Here is a 16094-nt window from a genome sequence, read left to right on the forward strand (position 1 = left end):
GCATATTAAGTGCATGTGCTGAAAACACAGAGAGGTGAATGATATTTTTCATACTCTACTACAGTGAAGAATGTTTTGTCTACTGTGTATTTCTCATGGAGCGCAACACAAATAAACTATCTGCAGCTAATATGGACTTGCTGACTGATCTGTCGCTGACCATTACCGAAAGGTTACATACCTCTAGCCTTTGGACTCGTCCTTTAAAGAACATGAAAAGAGAGGAGTTGGGGTAAACCACCGACTTTCTCTGCAGAATAGCTTTAGCTTCCAGCAGCCCTGCATGCGTATCCGAGCCCTCCAGAGCAAAGAAAGGCAGCACTACGGTGTGGTACCACAAGAGGGCCAACCTGAGCAACAAAACAGGAGATTGAGCCCAGGGTGGTCAGATAACAGTTCTCACTACTTCAGTCTAAATCTCTGAAATGGAATTAAGCTTATAAACGTCTTGTCAATGTGGCTTAAAATTTGAGATTAAAAATTAATTCCCAAAGCTGACACGCAGCTCTCAAATAAACCTATTAGTGAGACTCTATTATCAGCTGCTTTTTCCAGGGTGAAGATAGGACCCTGATTGGCTAACAAGCTCTATGTTATGTAATCAAAAACCACAAAATAGCTGTTAAATGACCGTTGGTGAGACTGTTTTAAATTTAGAAGAGGGGGAAAAGAAGAACTCGTATGTGACGATCTTTTACTATATGCTATAATTAACAAGTAATTAAGCTTAAACACAACCATTAAGAACCACTCAGCAATTCCTAATTTGTTTATTATTATTATTAATAATAATAATATTATTATCCTAAAGGTCATTTTCTACCGCAGGAACTTGTGGGCCATTTTAGGGATGCAGGCATCTTTGCATGCTGTTTGAGTAACAGTAACTGCCTCCACTGGACCTCTTCAGGATTGTTTTTTTAAAAAAGGGAAAGGGTACATGCTTAGATGAAGGTACTTCTGAGTGCCGATGAAAAACTGCACTGTTTGCTTGTTGCACAAAACATTTCTAAAAGATGATGAAGAACAGCAGCTGCATTGCTCAAATAGCAGTATTTTTACACTGAAATGTCACCATCAGATATCAACCATCAACCATCTCTGTTCCCTTTATTGTTGTTAATATTTATGTTGTTTAAACTAACAAAATATGTCACCTCAGTTTAGTTTTATGGATCGTCCTTTTCTGCAATGGAATTAGAGGGTCTGAAACAGCAGATTAGGGAGCTGCTCACATATAAAACTTCTGCTCTGAGTTCCTGCTGTAGAAATGAGCCTGATGTAATAAACGGTAAGACCTCCGCTCACTCACGTAGCTAGAGGGGCCTTCATGTCCTTGCTCTCGCTTGCATACATAAGGGAGGAGAGGCCCTGGAGTCGGTCCCCAGGGAAACCCAGCAGGTTGATAATCTTGAGCAGGTGTGGCGGTACCATGGAGATGCACAGGTGGAAGAGGCCGTAACCGAAGCTGACTGAGCCCTTGAGGCGGTCCAGGGCTTCGGCTGTGACACCATTCTCCACGGGTGTATTGTGGTTGGCGTTGTCTGCTGAGAGGGAGTCCTGGTTCCCAGAGGACCTCCGCTGATAGGCGTCCTGCAGCTGGCTGATGTCGCTGTGGCACTTATTGTACATTTTCCAAGCCTTACGGAGAATCCAGCCTCCTTTGATATACGCTGTCAGTGGAAACAGGAAATAAGATATTTTGGAGGACGCTCTGCACCGACATGCTGAGGTGGAAGAACAAACCCAGAAACCCAGAAGACAACTATAAAAAACTCTAAATCTTCTGTTATGGTTTTGAATTTATTGCTAATTTATCTAACTGATTGCAACAACCCATCCATGAAAATAAGTCTTAGGCCTGACTATAAATTCTTACCATTTACTCAATATTTAACTTTATTAAGTGCCAAATTGTGTCAATTTCAGACCAGAAACAACTATACTTCATTTAGTTTGCTGTAGCAAGATTCTCACTGCTGGAAATACTGGAAATACACTGCTGGTGTATGATCTGTAACAAAAATGCTGAGAATCAGAAGAAGCTGGTAGAGTGTGCAGGAGAACAGGACAAAAGATGACAATTTAATCACTGTGAACTCTCCAGTTACTTGCACTATCTCACACAGTCTCACATGGATATTACACAGACTCCGTGCTACAGATCTTTGAACGTCTAATCTTGACAGAATCAGACATTTGCACTCTCACATCTTTCAGGCGGCAAATTACATAAGAAATGAGGATCACCTGAGAACCATTGAGCTGAATTTCTGTGTTATTATTTCATTAATCGCTTAACACTTTTTAAAACAAAACTCATATGAGTAAGTGGGTGTTTGGTGACAAATCTCCATCACTCTGATCTATGCTATTATACAGATTCGCCAAGGCAGGTGAGTCTGCTGCCTGACCTCCGGTGTAAGACACTTACACTGAAGGTCGTGGACAAGCATGGACCATCTACTGCACTTGCAGGACAGGCTTTACTAACCAAAACAACAAGATTCTTCCTCTGAGGGCACTAACATCCAACCCTGTGTCTGTCACCACTTGCACCTCTCTTAGCTTTTCACTTGAGTTAAATTTAAAGTTCAAGAACATCCCACAGGTTCGTTAAGTTAATGAATCATGCAAAATAATCAGAATTATAATGTCAAGTACAAGTTCAACAATCAAGCAAACCTAGTCATGATAGACCAACAGCAATCTAACCCCCCACTTTCCCACACACTGGTTTACTTCATGAATGATGCAGATTCAGATCATACCGGCTTGTGATGGTTCTTTGTTTATTACCTGAGAGTTCCTGTTTGACAAAAGAGAGCACAGCAAGGTATACTTGGCAGTCGGCGACGATTATCTGTCTCTGCAGGCGGTCCACGACAACAACGCCGGACCGTTGAGAGTCCATCTGTAACACGCACACACAGGCACACGTCTTTAGTTGCCAGCATGCATCTCGTTTCCCCAGCGGTTGGCAGGCATGAGGGACGGGGAGTTTCCTGAATGACCCTCCACTCCTCACCCAGTTTGTTGATTAAATTTCCCAGGAGTACTAATTGAATCTGCGAGTGAGTTTGGCATGATCTCATTGCTGCCTGCATCATTACGCCTAAAGCTGAGGATCCTAACATAGTTATCTGGATTGCAGCCTGTACCGCCCGTGATACAAGAAGATGCCAGCAACAGTGGAATCCATCTAAATCTGTACTAACAGTATCTCTGGATTTCAGTTCAGCCCCAAATGTAATGGAAGCTCTCTTATCAGTTTTGTCTACAGTTTTTTTTCAGCGCCCTCCAGAAAGTCCTATAATATACACTTTGAATTCTTCCTTTTTTTTAATAGCGTTGCACTTACACTCTTTTTAATCTTGTTCCTGATTGTCTCTATGACTCCAGCGCTGTCGCTCTCACACAGTTTCTCAGTGGTCCTCAGATCATCACAGGCAGTCTGCATCTTCTCCTCCTCAAATGTCATCATGGCATTCTGCAGTGAAAGGCAGGAAAAAAGTCCTTGTCTGGTGATATTTCATTGCTTCACATTAGTACTATCTTGATATGAATTTGTATTGTTTTGTAAGGCATTTTTATGCATTAGCTAGCTTACAATCTAAGAGTGAAGGAGCATTATGTAATAGCTTTAAAAGCAGGAAAGGACAAAGGGCTCTTTCTACAAAATAATGAATGGAGGAACACGGTGACATCTGTGCAGCTGTGTTTGGGATGGCTGAAAAGATGCAGCCCAGCAGAATACACACACAGGGTGAAATGCTAAATATAAAACAAGAATAATTTCTTACATTGACATAAGAAATTAATTTTGTGGTTTTATACTAGCTTGTAATAATATTATGCATGATGCATTAAATGCCACTGGGCATGTGTGAGTGCCTGCAATGATTGGTCAGATGTCAGCACCCCCAACAGCCTTCAGGGCCATTTAGCATCTGGGGACAGAGGATGACATCATGCTGTGCGAGTGTCGACACGAGTGGGAGTGACACAGCAGTGTCTGTGAGTGTGTGTGTGTGTGACAACCATGCTGTGAAAAATCTCCTTCTGCCATTATTGAAGCATTTCAGTAATGTGCTTCACTGCAAGAGTGATGCTGATCTTGAGAGGAGGAAGCATCCATTATGTTAATGGATTTAAAAGCAAATCAAAGGAGAGGATGTAGTGGTGACAATGAGGTCCTAATACCTGGGTGAACTGCGATGGGATGGCCATTATTTTAACTCTACTCTTGCATCTTTCACACCTCTTTCAGTGCATTGCTATTTTTTCTACCAACTTTTTTGGACTACTGGCTAAGAAAACTCACCAGAAAGCTGACAAAACTGGCCCCAAAGCTCATCAATGGGCTCTGGCCCCTGTGAAGAAACAAAAAACCAGAGAACAAGAAAAAAAAATCTTTATTATGCTTTTTGTGTATTTTTGGGGTGTCCTGCAAAACCAAGATGAACATTTTTAAAAGGAGCTGCAGACAGTAACTTTTTCTGTTGGCACAAACAGAGCAGAAACAAGTCTCATCTTAAGCTGTCATGACCGCTGCCAAGGACTATCTGTCTGACATGCAAGGAGAAAAATGCAAGTGTCTCAGTGCATACATTTAGCGAGGCCACGTAGGGCTGCAACAAACAAGTATCATTAATCTGTTGTGCCAGAAAAAATATCCTTTATCCTTCACGACTCTTCAGAGCTAAAGCTGAAATCCCAAAATGTTTTATCTCGACCAATAAGTTAAAATACATTTAAACTGATTTACATTTATTACAATGTACTACAAAATCACCAAATACTTTCATGATAGAAAATACAGTAATAAAGTAACTGACATCGTTTAACATTTTCTTTGATTTCTTAACTTGTTATATCTGTCACCTGGTTTCTTAATTTCAACTCTAGTGCTATGACTTCCATTTTAAAGGTGGTGACATAAATCAGACAGATCCTCAAAGATAGTAAAGTTCTTTAAAAAATATTCTTCCGTTTGAGGTATATGTGGATCCATAGGGACATACTGTACTGTGTATATAGTGTTTCAGACTTAAAAAATGTCACTAAATTGTAGACTTCAGCAAGATTGCAGCGATTAATGCGCAAAATAATTACCTGTATCTCCTGAACAGCTCGTCGCTTTCCTTGAAGCCGTTGTTGAGCAGCATGTTAATGCCTTGCAGAGCCATCTCAGCATCATCTATGTGCTCTGCCTTCTCCTCTACCTGCTGCTGCTGCTGGGACTGCTCGGGACCCGCCATTGTTTATACCACAGCTCAGCGGCTGTTGGCTCAAACCAACGCAATAAAGAACAAAAGACGATGTTGTTTCTTCCCTCAGCCAAACCCGCATTGGTTTATTTCCACTGAGATAAGAGAACACGTTGAACAGAGACGCGCCAGCGGCCGGCTAAAGAAAAAAAAAAAAAAAGATGTGCAGCTTCCGCAGGCTCCAGACGTCTGTGCACCTCAGGGATGGGCACCGATGTCCCAGTCAGGCTCTATCACACTGCACTCCTACAGTTTACAGTTAGCATTGTAGTTGTAAGCTCAGTCAAACGCCGGCACGCGGTTATTTGTTACCAAATCAGCCATCCGTCAGTTTTCCTCCAGATCTTGAGATCCGTGCAGCAACACCCGATGCATTACATAACGCGGCTGCTGTGCTGCTCTGACAGCCCCACGTAATGCGCTCGTCAAACGGCCTGGCGTCATAACGCACAGCGCATCGCCGGGAGGATGAAGGGATGAGGGGAGGCGAGGCTTGCTCAAGCTGAATCCTGTCAGCCTCCATCCCTCACACTCACCCCACGCCCACAGACAGCCAAAGCCAGCAGCAGGCTGCAGTGATGACAGGTGAGGAGGATCACATCTGTCGGATTTGCGCACGAGATTTTTATTTTTTTTAAATACTTGTCAGAATCGGCGCGGATGTGTGCTCAAAACTGATTCGGTTAAAAAAAAAAGTGTAAATCTACATTTTTTAGTTAAATCCGTTTCATTGTAAAATACGATCAAACAAATAATAGATTATTGTAGCCCTTTTACCTTACAGTATAAAGTGCCTTGAGATGACTCCTGTTGTGGTTTTCGTTATATAAATAAAGTTTAATTGAATTAATTTTAAAAGTGATATTGGTCATCATATCTATTACTATACTATATTCAGACATTCAAATAAGCCCCCTGAAATATGTTAAATGAAATATTTAAATGGAGCTGAAAAAAATCTGTCTCAAACATGAAGTATGAAAATGCCTTTAAAAGAAAAAGTATCAGTATTAGTACATGCAGTATCAGACACCACTCAACATGCTCACAATTTGTCATATGTCCTCTAGAATCAGTATATTTTATGGTCCTACTTGTGAAATTTCATACAAACCGTGCATGACTGGCCCTGCATGTCACGTGGCCAAACAAAGGTCAATAAGCCCGTTCAGTAGAGGGTTGTGCCTCCACATAGGGCAACTGAGCTGCTCAGATTTTATCTAGAGTTCAGAGGAATATTAGTGAGAGTCTAGGGTACTCAACTCAATAACAGTCAATAAAAAAGAAACATGGAACTCGGATCAACAGTCAGTGCTGTGAGGAGTACGAGGGTGCTGGATGGTGACAAAGTACGTCCTGCAGTTGTAGTTATAAAGGATGGGAAGATACATGAAATAGTCTCGAGCTGCAGCTTTTCTGAGGATGTGGCCTGTCAGGTAAGCTGGGTCTCACTTCTCAGAACACTGCTCAGGATAATTCGCCTGTCTGTAAAATTGTAATTCACTGATTTAACACTCCTGAAGATCTTATTTCTCTCAGATGCTTGATTCATTGCATTGTTTAAAAAACTTTTCTGTGGTTGGAAGGTGCTGGATGTGGGTGACAGCGTGGTGATGCCAGGCATTGTAGACTGCCACGTTCACGTGAATGAACCAGGCCGTACCTCCTGGGAGGGTTTCTGGACCGCCACCAGAGCTGCAGCAGCCGGAGGGGTGACGACGATTGTGGACATGCCGCTGTAAGTTGGAGACTTCACCAATTCAGAAATCAGTCCCTGCAGTCTGATCAGACAAGGTCACTGGCAGAGCGTGCAGGGTAAACAGACTGCAAAATAAATGTTGTTTTCCTCAGGCAAACATCAAAATGAATCTGAGAAGCACTGTACGTCAATGGCTTGGTTTAAAATGTCAAGGCTGAAATTTTTATTTGTGAGCAACACTTTATTCTAAGAATTATACTTACAGTGAATGAGTTTAGGGTAACTGGAAAAAGTTTAAAGCTAGAAAACAAAACATAACGATGCAGTCTTGCCTGACGGGTTAAATATAGCACAAATAATGAAAAAAGTAATAGTAACGTAACATGTCGTCTTTATCAGTTTTATGTTTTATTCTATGGCTGAAAAGATTTTTGGCTTTGGCCTGGGACCATTTTAGAAAGATTATTTTTAAACAGTAGACATGAAGCTCTCATCAGGCCTTTGTTATTCACACAGAAACAGCATCCCTCCCACCACAACTCTTGGAAATTTTCACGAGAAGCTGCGGGAGGCAACAGGGAAGTGTTTTGTGGATGTAGCCTTCTGGGGAGGCGTGGTCCCTGGCAATCAGGTAATGTGTGCACAGCTTTAGCATGATGAACTCTACAAACAGGCCAGGTTGTAAAAAAGCAAACACAAAAAATCAAGACTAAAGAAAACGCTCCATGAATGTCTCCTTGCAGCTCCATCTACGTCCAATGATCCAGGCTGGAGTGGCTGGCTTCAAGTGTTTTCTCATCCATAGCGGGGTGGATGAGTTCCCCCATGTAAATGACAGCGATCTACATACAGCCATGAAGCAGCTGCAAGGCACAGGAAGCGTCCTGCTGGTAATTTACAAACCAAAACATCTTACGTAACATTAAGTTCTCTTACTCTGTGTGTGATTTGCCTTTAGTTTGCACACAGAACATTGCCAGATGAAATAAAAAAATAAGCCTTTTTCTCCTGTCTCCTCCAGTTTCATGCAGAGAGGGACGTTTGGGAAGGAAAAGGAGAGACTGGTGGTAACAATCATTACAGTGTTTTATGAAAATACTTAAAAATATAATGTAGTCAGTGTCCAAAATTCATTCATCCTTTATCCTTTTTATTTGTTTTTACACTAATAAACACTGATATTTTCTTACCCAACCCCATGTTAGACCCTTGCCAGTACTCCACCTTCTTGCGGTCCAGGCCAGACGTCATGGAAACCGAAGCTATTCGTGTTGTCACAGAGCTTTGCCTGCAGTACAGGTGAGAAAATCATCATGTTAACGAATAACCATAATATCATAGTTCATATATTTGTATAGGTTCTGTTTGTAGCAGGAAAAAATAGAGTCATTCCATAAGAAAATCAACCAAAGGGAGACACTGATGTTTCTTATAATATCCCTGCTCCAGGGTTCGCTGCCACATAGTTCACTTGTCTTCTGCAAAGCCACTGAAACTGATTGAGGAAGCACGGCAGGCTGGAGCTCCTCTGACTGTGGAGACCACCCACCACTATCTCAGCCTGTGTGCAGAAGACATACCTGCAGGGGCCACGCAATTTAAGTGCTGCCCACCCATCAGAGGATCTGTTAACCGAGTAAACAATCATATGTACAGAAGACACAAAGTTGACTATTTTCAGCAAACAACAACAAAAAGCTACTCTCTGACTGAATTTTTTTTTTTCCCCACCAGGAGCAGCTATGGTCTGCGCTGAAAGCTGGACAGATTGACATGGTGGTCTCAGACCACTCCCCCTGCACCACCGACTTGAAGAAACTGGACAGTGGAGACTTCACACAGGCTTGGGGAGGGATTTCTTCTTTACAGTTTGGTACTGACTCGTCCAAACACAAATGCAGAATATTTAATATTCAGTAGCAACTATCAAAAAGGCAGGCAGACCTTAATGTCTGCCACGGTCCCGGGACCTCAGCAGCCTACATCAACCCTTTCTGCATATCATACCGGCAAAGTTGATGCCACCTGCCTGCAGTTACTGCTGCCTCAGCAAGCCTCTCTCCTCCATAATTAATGTCATGTCAGATGCGTGATCTGTTCTGTATCCTGAGGAGGTCTTGCTGCAACTTTCCAAGTATTTGTTTGGTGCAATGGAAAGACCAAATGCCAAAACTGTATTTGGATGACAGTAATGTGAATTGTTAACAGGCATTCGCATCAATAGTAACTGCAGATGGCGAAACTATTCTACTCAACTACTGCAACATAACGTAGTGTTTCAGACAATACAATTATAATCACAGCACTTTCAGCACTTTTATAGTACCTCGTATAATAGTGAACGCTCTAGTGAGAATCAACCACTTGATATGAATAGAAGAGATGATGTCTCTGTGTGTTAGCCCTCTGACAGACTGGTGACCTGTCCAGGGTGTAATCTGCCTCTCACTGTATGACAGCTGGGTTAGGCTCCAACCCCCCGACCCTGAATGAGATAAGCAGAAGAAAATGGATGGATGGATTACAAATGAATTCTAATCCGTGGAATATTACAGGGATATGCTTCTTTTCTTTTGGGTTGGATTAGCTGCCCCCTGCCCCCACATATCCCCATAATGCTTTTGACAATCACTGACAGTCAGTCAAAGTTCACAGGAAGGTAAACATGAACGAGTTCCAGTTTAAAGCAATCATTTACTGTTCTGCCTCAGTGAGAGAGCGGTCAAAGTGTGACACCAACACGTCTCGTGACAGTGATACGCAGTGTTTCGCCTCATACAATCTTATTATTAAAGGACAAATAGAATTAAGGAGTGGAAAAACTCTGATTTGATTAGTCTCAGTTCAGTTCTCAGTGATCTTCTTTATTACTCTCATCGTTTTCAGGCTTGTCTCTGTTCTGGAGTTCAGCCAGTAAACGAGGTTTTCAGCTCCCTGATGTTGTGAGGCTCCTGAGCCAAAAAACAGCTCAGCTGTGTTGCCTCGACAGCCGGAAGGGCTGCCTTGCCCCCAGTTATGATGCCGACTTGGTCGTGTGGGACCCAGAGAGAGAGTTTGAGGTAAGAAACCATAAACAGTCATCATATCCTGAGGCAGATGTCTTTCATCCTTTGCTGTGTTTCACAGATTCAAGAAGAAAACATACATCATAAAAACAAGGTAAATACAATCACTGAGAAAATTTTAACATAAACACTGTATGATGAGTTGACGAGTGTTGTTTGTATAACAGTTTGCTGTTTGTGACTGTGCAATCAGCTGACTCCTTACCTTGGCCTCAAACTGCAAGGGGCCGTGCGCGCCACCATCCTGAGGGGACGGCTCGTGTACGAAGATGGCAGCTTCTGCGCCGAACCTCTGGGGAAGCATCTCCTCATCCCTCAGAAGACAAATCAGGCCCAACTGTGAAGCACAATGACAAGCTGTCATAATAAACCTCAAATATTCAATTCACCACTGATTCTCACTGAGTGATGGTTAAAAAGTTATTGACCTCATAATAATGGAAAACAAAAACTGGCCTAAGGGTCATTTAAAAAACTAAAACTTCTGCTGAACTTTAGCATTTTAACTGCACAGAAAAATGTAATTACGATGCCGCATATTTACTTCAAAAGAATACTCAAGCAAAAGCTTTCATCTGTGCACTATCTCTAAAATTAGGAACATCCTTTCTCAGAGTGACGCTGAAAAACTAGCTCATGCATTTATTAATTCTATGCTGGACTGCTGTAATTCATTATTATCAGGTTGTCCTAAAAGCTCCCTGAAAAGCCTTCAGATGATCCAAAATGTTGCAGTGAAAGGACTGACAGGGAGTAAAGTGAGAGCATATTTCTCCCATATGGGCTTCCTTTCATTGGCTCCCTGTTAAATCCAGAATCTAATTTAAAATCCTTCTCCTCACATACAAGGTCTTGAATAATGACAAATCTTAAAGGGCCATACTCTCCCAATAGAGCACTTTACTCACAGACTGCTGATTTGATTGTGGTTCCTAGGATATTTAAAAGTAGAAGGCTGTCCACTGTGAGTCTTGTTTTAACAGGAGATTTCATCCTGTTAAAAATGAGTTTCTCCTCATCAACTATTTCCTTATGAGAGAATTGTTGGGTTCTTAATGACCCGAGATGTAATAGATTTAATTAAGGTTCATTAATGCATTTAAAATATCATCTTACAAAGTGATTTTTTTTTTTTTAGCAAACAAACAAACTCTGTTAATGTTTTAGGAACACTGCAGTTTAATAGTTAAACCTGAGACTCAGTTGGTGGTCAATGATTAACATCTCGGGACATGCAGGATCACTTGCTTATCTTGAAAAATGAGAACAAATCAAACTACACGAGCTCATTACACAGAGAGACCAACAAGTGTTGACATAAGAAGAGAAAGATAAAAGCAGAACATGTTATGATGGTCTTCTGACCTGTGGTGCTCACTGGTCAGAAAGAGAGGTGTGTTAAGCTGAGGTGTGGTTTCTCTGGTTCCACGGCTCTTTGCGGTTTTGTTTTGCTTGTTACACTGCTGGGAAGATGTCGTCCATCTCTGTACCGCCACCAAAATGCCTGCAGAAACCTCTGACTGTTCCCTATCGTCACATGTTTGGACCAGGACCTTCAAACGTCCCTTCACGGATCTTGGAGGCTGGTGCTAACCCTGTCATTGGACACATGCATCCAGAGATATTCGAGGTAACTTCAGAGGTTTAACACCAATGACTAGGATCTATATTTGGGTTGCATGCTGTCTGTGCTAGACAAAGATTGGGAATGGTTCTAACATCAGATAGATCGCTACTCGTTACACCAAACTTTTTCAATTACAGATAATGAACGACATCAAGAGTGGGATCCAGTATATGTTCCAGACTCAAAACAAAATGACTCTAGCTGTGAGTGGCACCGGCCACAGTGCTATGGAGTGCGCCATCTTCAATGCAGTGGAGCCCGGGGAAAGCGTGCTTGTAGCTGTGAATGGAATCTGGGGGGAGAGAGCAGCTGAGATGGCAGAGAGGATAGGTAAGGCTCATTGTATCATTTGTACCTAACAAATCCTGGAAGATAACCAAATTCAAAAATATAATTTCCTACAACAGATGGGCACTGTTCAAAAAGAGCTTTTGCTGTGGAATACTTTCGCCTTACGCCTTTTCCAAATGTACAGCAAAGTTGATGTGTGCCATCTGCTAATCTCTGAAATCGCCTAAGAAACTGTCTCTCTCACGCAACTGTGCCTCCACCCGGGCCATTGTGTGAGTTCCAGGTTACACAAATTGTGACAGGCACAACATGCATGACACCAAAGCACACTGCAAGTCAAGCTGAACATTTTCACAGACGCCATCATAGCTGTTTAAAACATTAACTTAATGTTGTGCTAGCAGCTGAACCTATAATCTCCTGAGAAAGGTTTTTACTGAGGTCATACAATAAGGGAACCATGAGCCATATATGCAGTCTATGGTGAATACTCATTAGCTGCTCTAGTATTTGCAGCATGTCCACAGTAACGAACATGTCAGGCAGTGCATTAGACTGACTTTTAGGAAAATAACGGAGCATTGTGGAACATAATTAAATAATCTCCCATAGGTCTTTCCACAGGATTTGATGATAAAAATACAGAGTATTACTGCTGCTGTCTTTTTAAGGTGGCTTTCATTGGTGTAATTAAAAAAACAGTTAATTAAGAAAAACGCATGTGTATCAAACCTGCAGGTGCGAGAGTAAACACTATAGTGGCTCCTCCTGGTGGCTGCTTCACTATTGAAGAGATGGAAAAGGTATTGTTTCCTGATGCTCCAGTTATCAGGCTACTTTAATCATTTCTGTCACTGCTGCCACTTGTGTAATCACACTGTTATCTCACCGCAGGCTTTATCCAAACACAGACCTGCGCTGCTCTTTGTGGCACACGGAGAATCTTCTACGGGAGTCTTGCATCCTTTAGATGGCATCGGACAGCTGTGCCATAAGTAAGACACAGCACTTTGCCATCACCACATCTGCAGCTAGACAGATGATATAGGTGTTTTGTGATTTGCTTGCAGGTATAACTGCCTGTTTCTTGTTGACTCTGTGGCATCAATTGGAGGAGCCCCTGTTTACATGGACCAGCAAGGTGCACTGAAAAATCCTGCCAGATGTTTCCAGTCTTTATTTTATGAAATAATATATGTGGATTTTTCTGTCGATGTTTGTACTTTTAGAGATAGATATCCTGTATACAGGCTCCCAAAAGGTTCTGAATGCTCCACCAGGTACAGCACCGATTTCCTTCAGTGAGAGAGCATGGTAAGAACTGCACATTTTTATCATTTTTATTCATTCAGAATAATAGGGTACCATAAGTATTTAAAGGTAAATTTATCCACAGCCAAAAAATCTTCAGCCGAAGGACAAAGCCTGTGTCATTTTACTTGGATTTGAGTTGGCTGGCAAACTACTGGGGATGTGATGGAAAGCCATCAAGAGTGTAAGACTTTCTCTGCAGACTGGACCGTGTTTCAGGCTCACTTTTAACCTATTACTAAGATCATTTGGTATTGCTTTGTCTCTTTTCATAGATATCACCACACAGGTCCTGTCACTGCTTTTTACTCTCTGAGGGAAAGTTTGTCTGTCCTTGTTGAAGAGGTGAGACATGAGCCTGCAGTTTTAACATTTTATGCAATTAACTAATGAAGCACAGAATACAGTAATGGAAACAGAGCGTATCTCCTCTGTGGAAACCTGAGATAAAAGCACTGCAGCTAAAACATTTGGTGTCACTAAGCAAATGTCACATTTTTAATTAAAATCCTGACTTTTATTAAACAGATGAGTTGCAGAGTGAATGCGAAATATAGACCCCTCACTTTTCTTGAATCAAAAAAGAGAGAATAATTAGTCCAGCTGCAGCAGTCAGAACTTTGCAGATGCAGAACTCAGTTTGTTGAGGAAATCTGCAGACACCTCCCACCAGTTGAGCACTTCTTATGGCCCATACAGTTAAGCTCCAGTTAAGCAGCTGGATCCTATGTGGTTCAGTAACTGTCTTGGGAATCCCATAGAGGGGGAAAAATATCTATTATCCTGCTTATCTCAGTCTGAGTTGCAGGACAGGAGTCTAAGCAGGTATGATCAGACAGCCCTCAGCCACCTCCTCAGGTGAGGAGAGGGAAGTGGCTTTTGTAGTTAGATGCCCAAACCACCACAGCTTTCTAGATCTATGGTGGAGGGGTTTACTTGGTTAAGTGATCCCAAGAGTGTTGATGTCAGGGGCAATTTGTCAAAACAGCCACACGGTAGTGTATGAATTCATTAATAGATAATTAATTAATGAGTGAACAAATGTTTGGCTTTTGTGCAGGCTAAAATATTTCAGCCTTGTACTGATGATCATGTTCAGAGAATTAATCCTACCAACTTTAGGATCGTTATATTTCTATAGTCTCCAACAGTTATCAGGCCAAAATTTAATTTATCCACTGCTTTGATTGGAATACCAACAACGTGACATTCCCACCAGACTTGGTATTGTGTGCCTAATGCTAATATGAAAAGTGCTAACACACTAGTCTAAGAGTGAACATGAAACACTTTCCCCTGTTAAATATTCATGTCATCCAGCATTAGAATTTAGCTGAACATGCAGCTTCACAGCACAGCTGTAGAGCACACTTTTGTGATCAGTACTCTGAAAATTGAGATATGGTTGATGAGTAAAGGACTTGCAGCTCCCTAGTGTCTGCGAATTGTCTGTGAATTTTTTAGCTTTAATTCTATAATTCAATTTTTTTTAAGGGTTTGGAGAATTCATGGGAACGACATCTGAAGGTAGCCGAATATTTCCATGCTGGCCTGGAGAGCATGGGTCTCAAGCTTTTTGTCAAAGAAAAGGTAAGTTTTTAGAATAATCATAATAATCTGTATGGGAATTTACATCAAGCTTGCAGCTCTTTCTTATATAAGATTAAATAATGAGCTGTTTGTTACAGCGTCTGAGGCTACCAACAGTCACTACAATTGTTGCTCCTTATGGATATGACTGGAAAGAGATCACAAGCTTCATAATGAAAACACACAATCTGGAGATTTCTGGGGGGCTCGGACCATCAGTTGGTTTGGTAGGAGAAAATGATGATCGAGTGCCAATATGCATCATCCAAACACATTTGTTCCTGCCTGTGTGTTTTACATTGGATGTTTTTGTCGTTTTCCAGGTGCTCCGCGTGGGACTGATGGGATGTAACAGCAGCAGGGAGAACGTCGATATGGTGCTGGCAGCACTGAAAGATGCTCTGAAACACTGTCACAAGAGCAAAGTGTAACACGTGTCTAATGCTGTAAAGATCATTTTCCCATAAGGATGAAATCTGGTGCTCATGTGGTTGCGCAGTTAAATATTAAAGTTAAATACATACATATATTGCAGTTAAGTACATTTTTAACAATACAGTAACTTGTCATGACAGTCTCTGTTAATGGGAAACAACCTATTCCACCCCCTCCCATCTGCTTTATGGTCTTTTGTTTTTGCTGTGTTCATTCACAGAACAAACCAACGTATCAATAGGCTATAATTTAATAAATATATATATATAATTATTTAACTAGGAATTAATGATTAATTTCATTCATCGTGTCAAAGGGAGTGAAACAGATTATTTCCCTCCATACTATCAGAAAAAGAAAGGTGTTGAATATCACCTTTTACAGGACCTGTGGGTATTTAGCTGGAATTAGTTTTAAGTGATCACCTTCATCCTGATGGGAGTGTTCCCTTCCAGGGTGCCACCGGACACAAAGGGACAAAAAAGGGATAGCAAACAATAAAAATATATAGTCTTTATGACCTCCAGCTCTAAAAAACAACTAAACAGTTATGGGACATTTTGTGTCTATTTGCTATCCAGCACCATTATCAAAACACCAAATCTGGGAATATCTTTTAAAACGACATCCAGACTATCAGATACCTGGAGAGTTAACGCCAACTCTTATAGGAGGGGTTGTCATCTTATTTCGCCGTATTATTACCTTATATAAATCAATCTCTAATATGAAGCATCTCAAGGAGATTGCTGTTGTGATTTGTTGAGATTTCAATCTGAGAGCGAACTTCGGGACACTGCACACTC

The 16094-nt window shown here is 41.5% G+C and overlaps 3 protein-coding genes across 5 annotated transcripts; 2 read left to right on the forward strand and 1 right to left on the reverse strand.

The window, feature by feature from the left end:
• Nucleotides 1-7: 7 nt before the first annotated feature.
• On the reverse strand, nt 8-5821 carry LOC113016982 (tetratricopeptide repeat protein 39C-like). The gene is made up of 6 exons (XM_026160229.1): nt 5116-5821; nt 4325-4373; nt 3362-3490; nt 2800-2914; nt 1313-1673; nt 8-350 (listed from the first exon to the last, which is right to left on the reverse strand). Exons 1-6 carry the CDS (start codon nt 5259-5261, stop codon nt 80-82), a joined length of 1071 nt encoding a protein of 356 aa, XP_026016014.1. The 5' UTR covers nt 5262-5821; the 3' UTR covers nt 8-79.
• Nucleotides 5822-6428: 607 nt separating this feature from the next.
• Nucleotides 6429-10423, forward strand: LOC113016934 (allantoinase, mitochondrial). Of its 3 annotated transcripts, none has more exons than XM_026160140.1 (11): nt 6429-6706; nt 6857-7008; nt 7486-7600; nt 7713-7859; nt 7991-8036; nt 8175-8268; nt 8419-8605; nt 8704-8842; nt 9856-10028; nt 10096-10128; nt 10202-10264. In XM_026160140.1, exons 1-11 carry the CDS (start codon nt 6560-6562, stop codon nt 10229-10231), a joined length of 1263 nt encoding a protein of 420 aa, XP_026015925.1. In that variant the 5' UTR covers nt 6429-6559; the 3' UTR covers nt 10232-10264. The 3 variants fall into 3 exon arrangements, with proteins under 3 accessions (XP_026015925.1, XP_026015924.1, XP_026015923.1); XM_026160138.1 differs by having other exon boundaries at nt 6430-6706; nt 10228-10423; XM_026160139.1 differs by having other exon boundaries at nt 9856-10128.
• A 901-nt stretch (nt 10424-11324) lies between these two features.
• On the forward strand, nt 11325-15380 carry agxta (alanine--glyoxylate and serine--pyruvate aminotransferase a). Its single transcript, XM_026158338.1, has 11 exons — nt 11325-11664; nt 11799-11991; nt 12691-12755; nt 12847-12947; nt 13023-13093; nt 13182-13266; nt 13349-13447; nt 13539-13608; nt 14758-14853; nt 14952-15080; nt 15177-15380. Exons 1-11 carry the CDS (start codon nt 11506-11508, stop codon nt 15282-15284), a joined length of 1176 nt encoding a protein of 391 aa, XP_026014123.1. The 5' UTR covers nt 11325-11505; the 3' UTR covers nt 15285-15380.
• The last annotated feature ends 714 nt before the right edge of the window (nt 15381-16094 follow it).

This window comes from Astatotilapia calliptera, chromosome 23 (assembly GCF_900246225.1).
Source record: "Astatotilapia calliptera chromosome 23, fAstCal1.2, whole genome shotgun sequence".
Lineage (NCBI taxonomy): Eukaryota > Metazoa > Chordata > Actinopteri > Cichliformes > Cichlidae > Astatotilapia > Astatotilapia calliptera.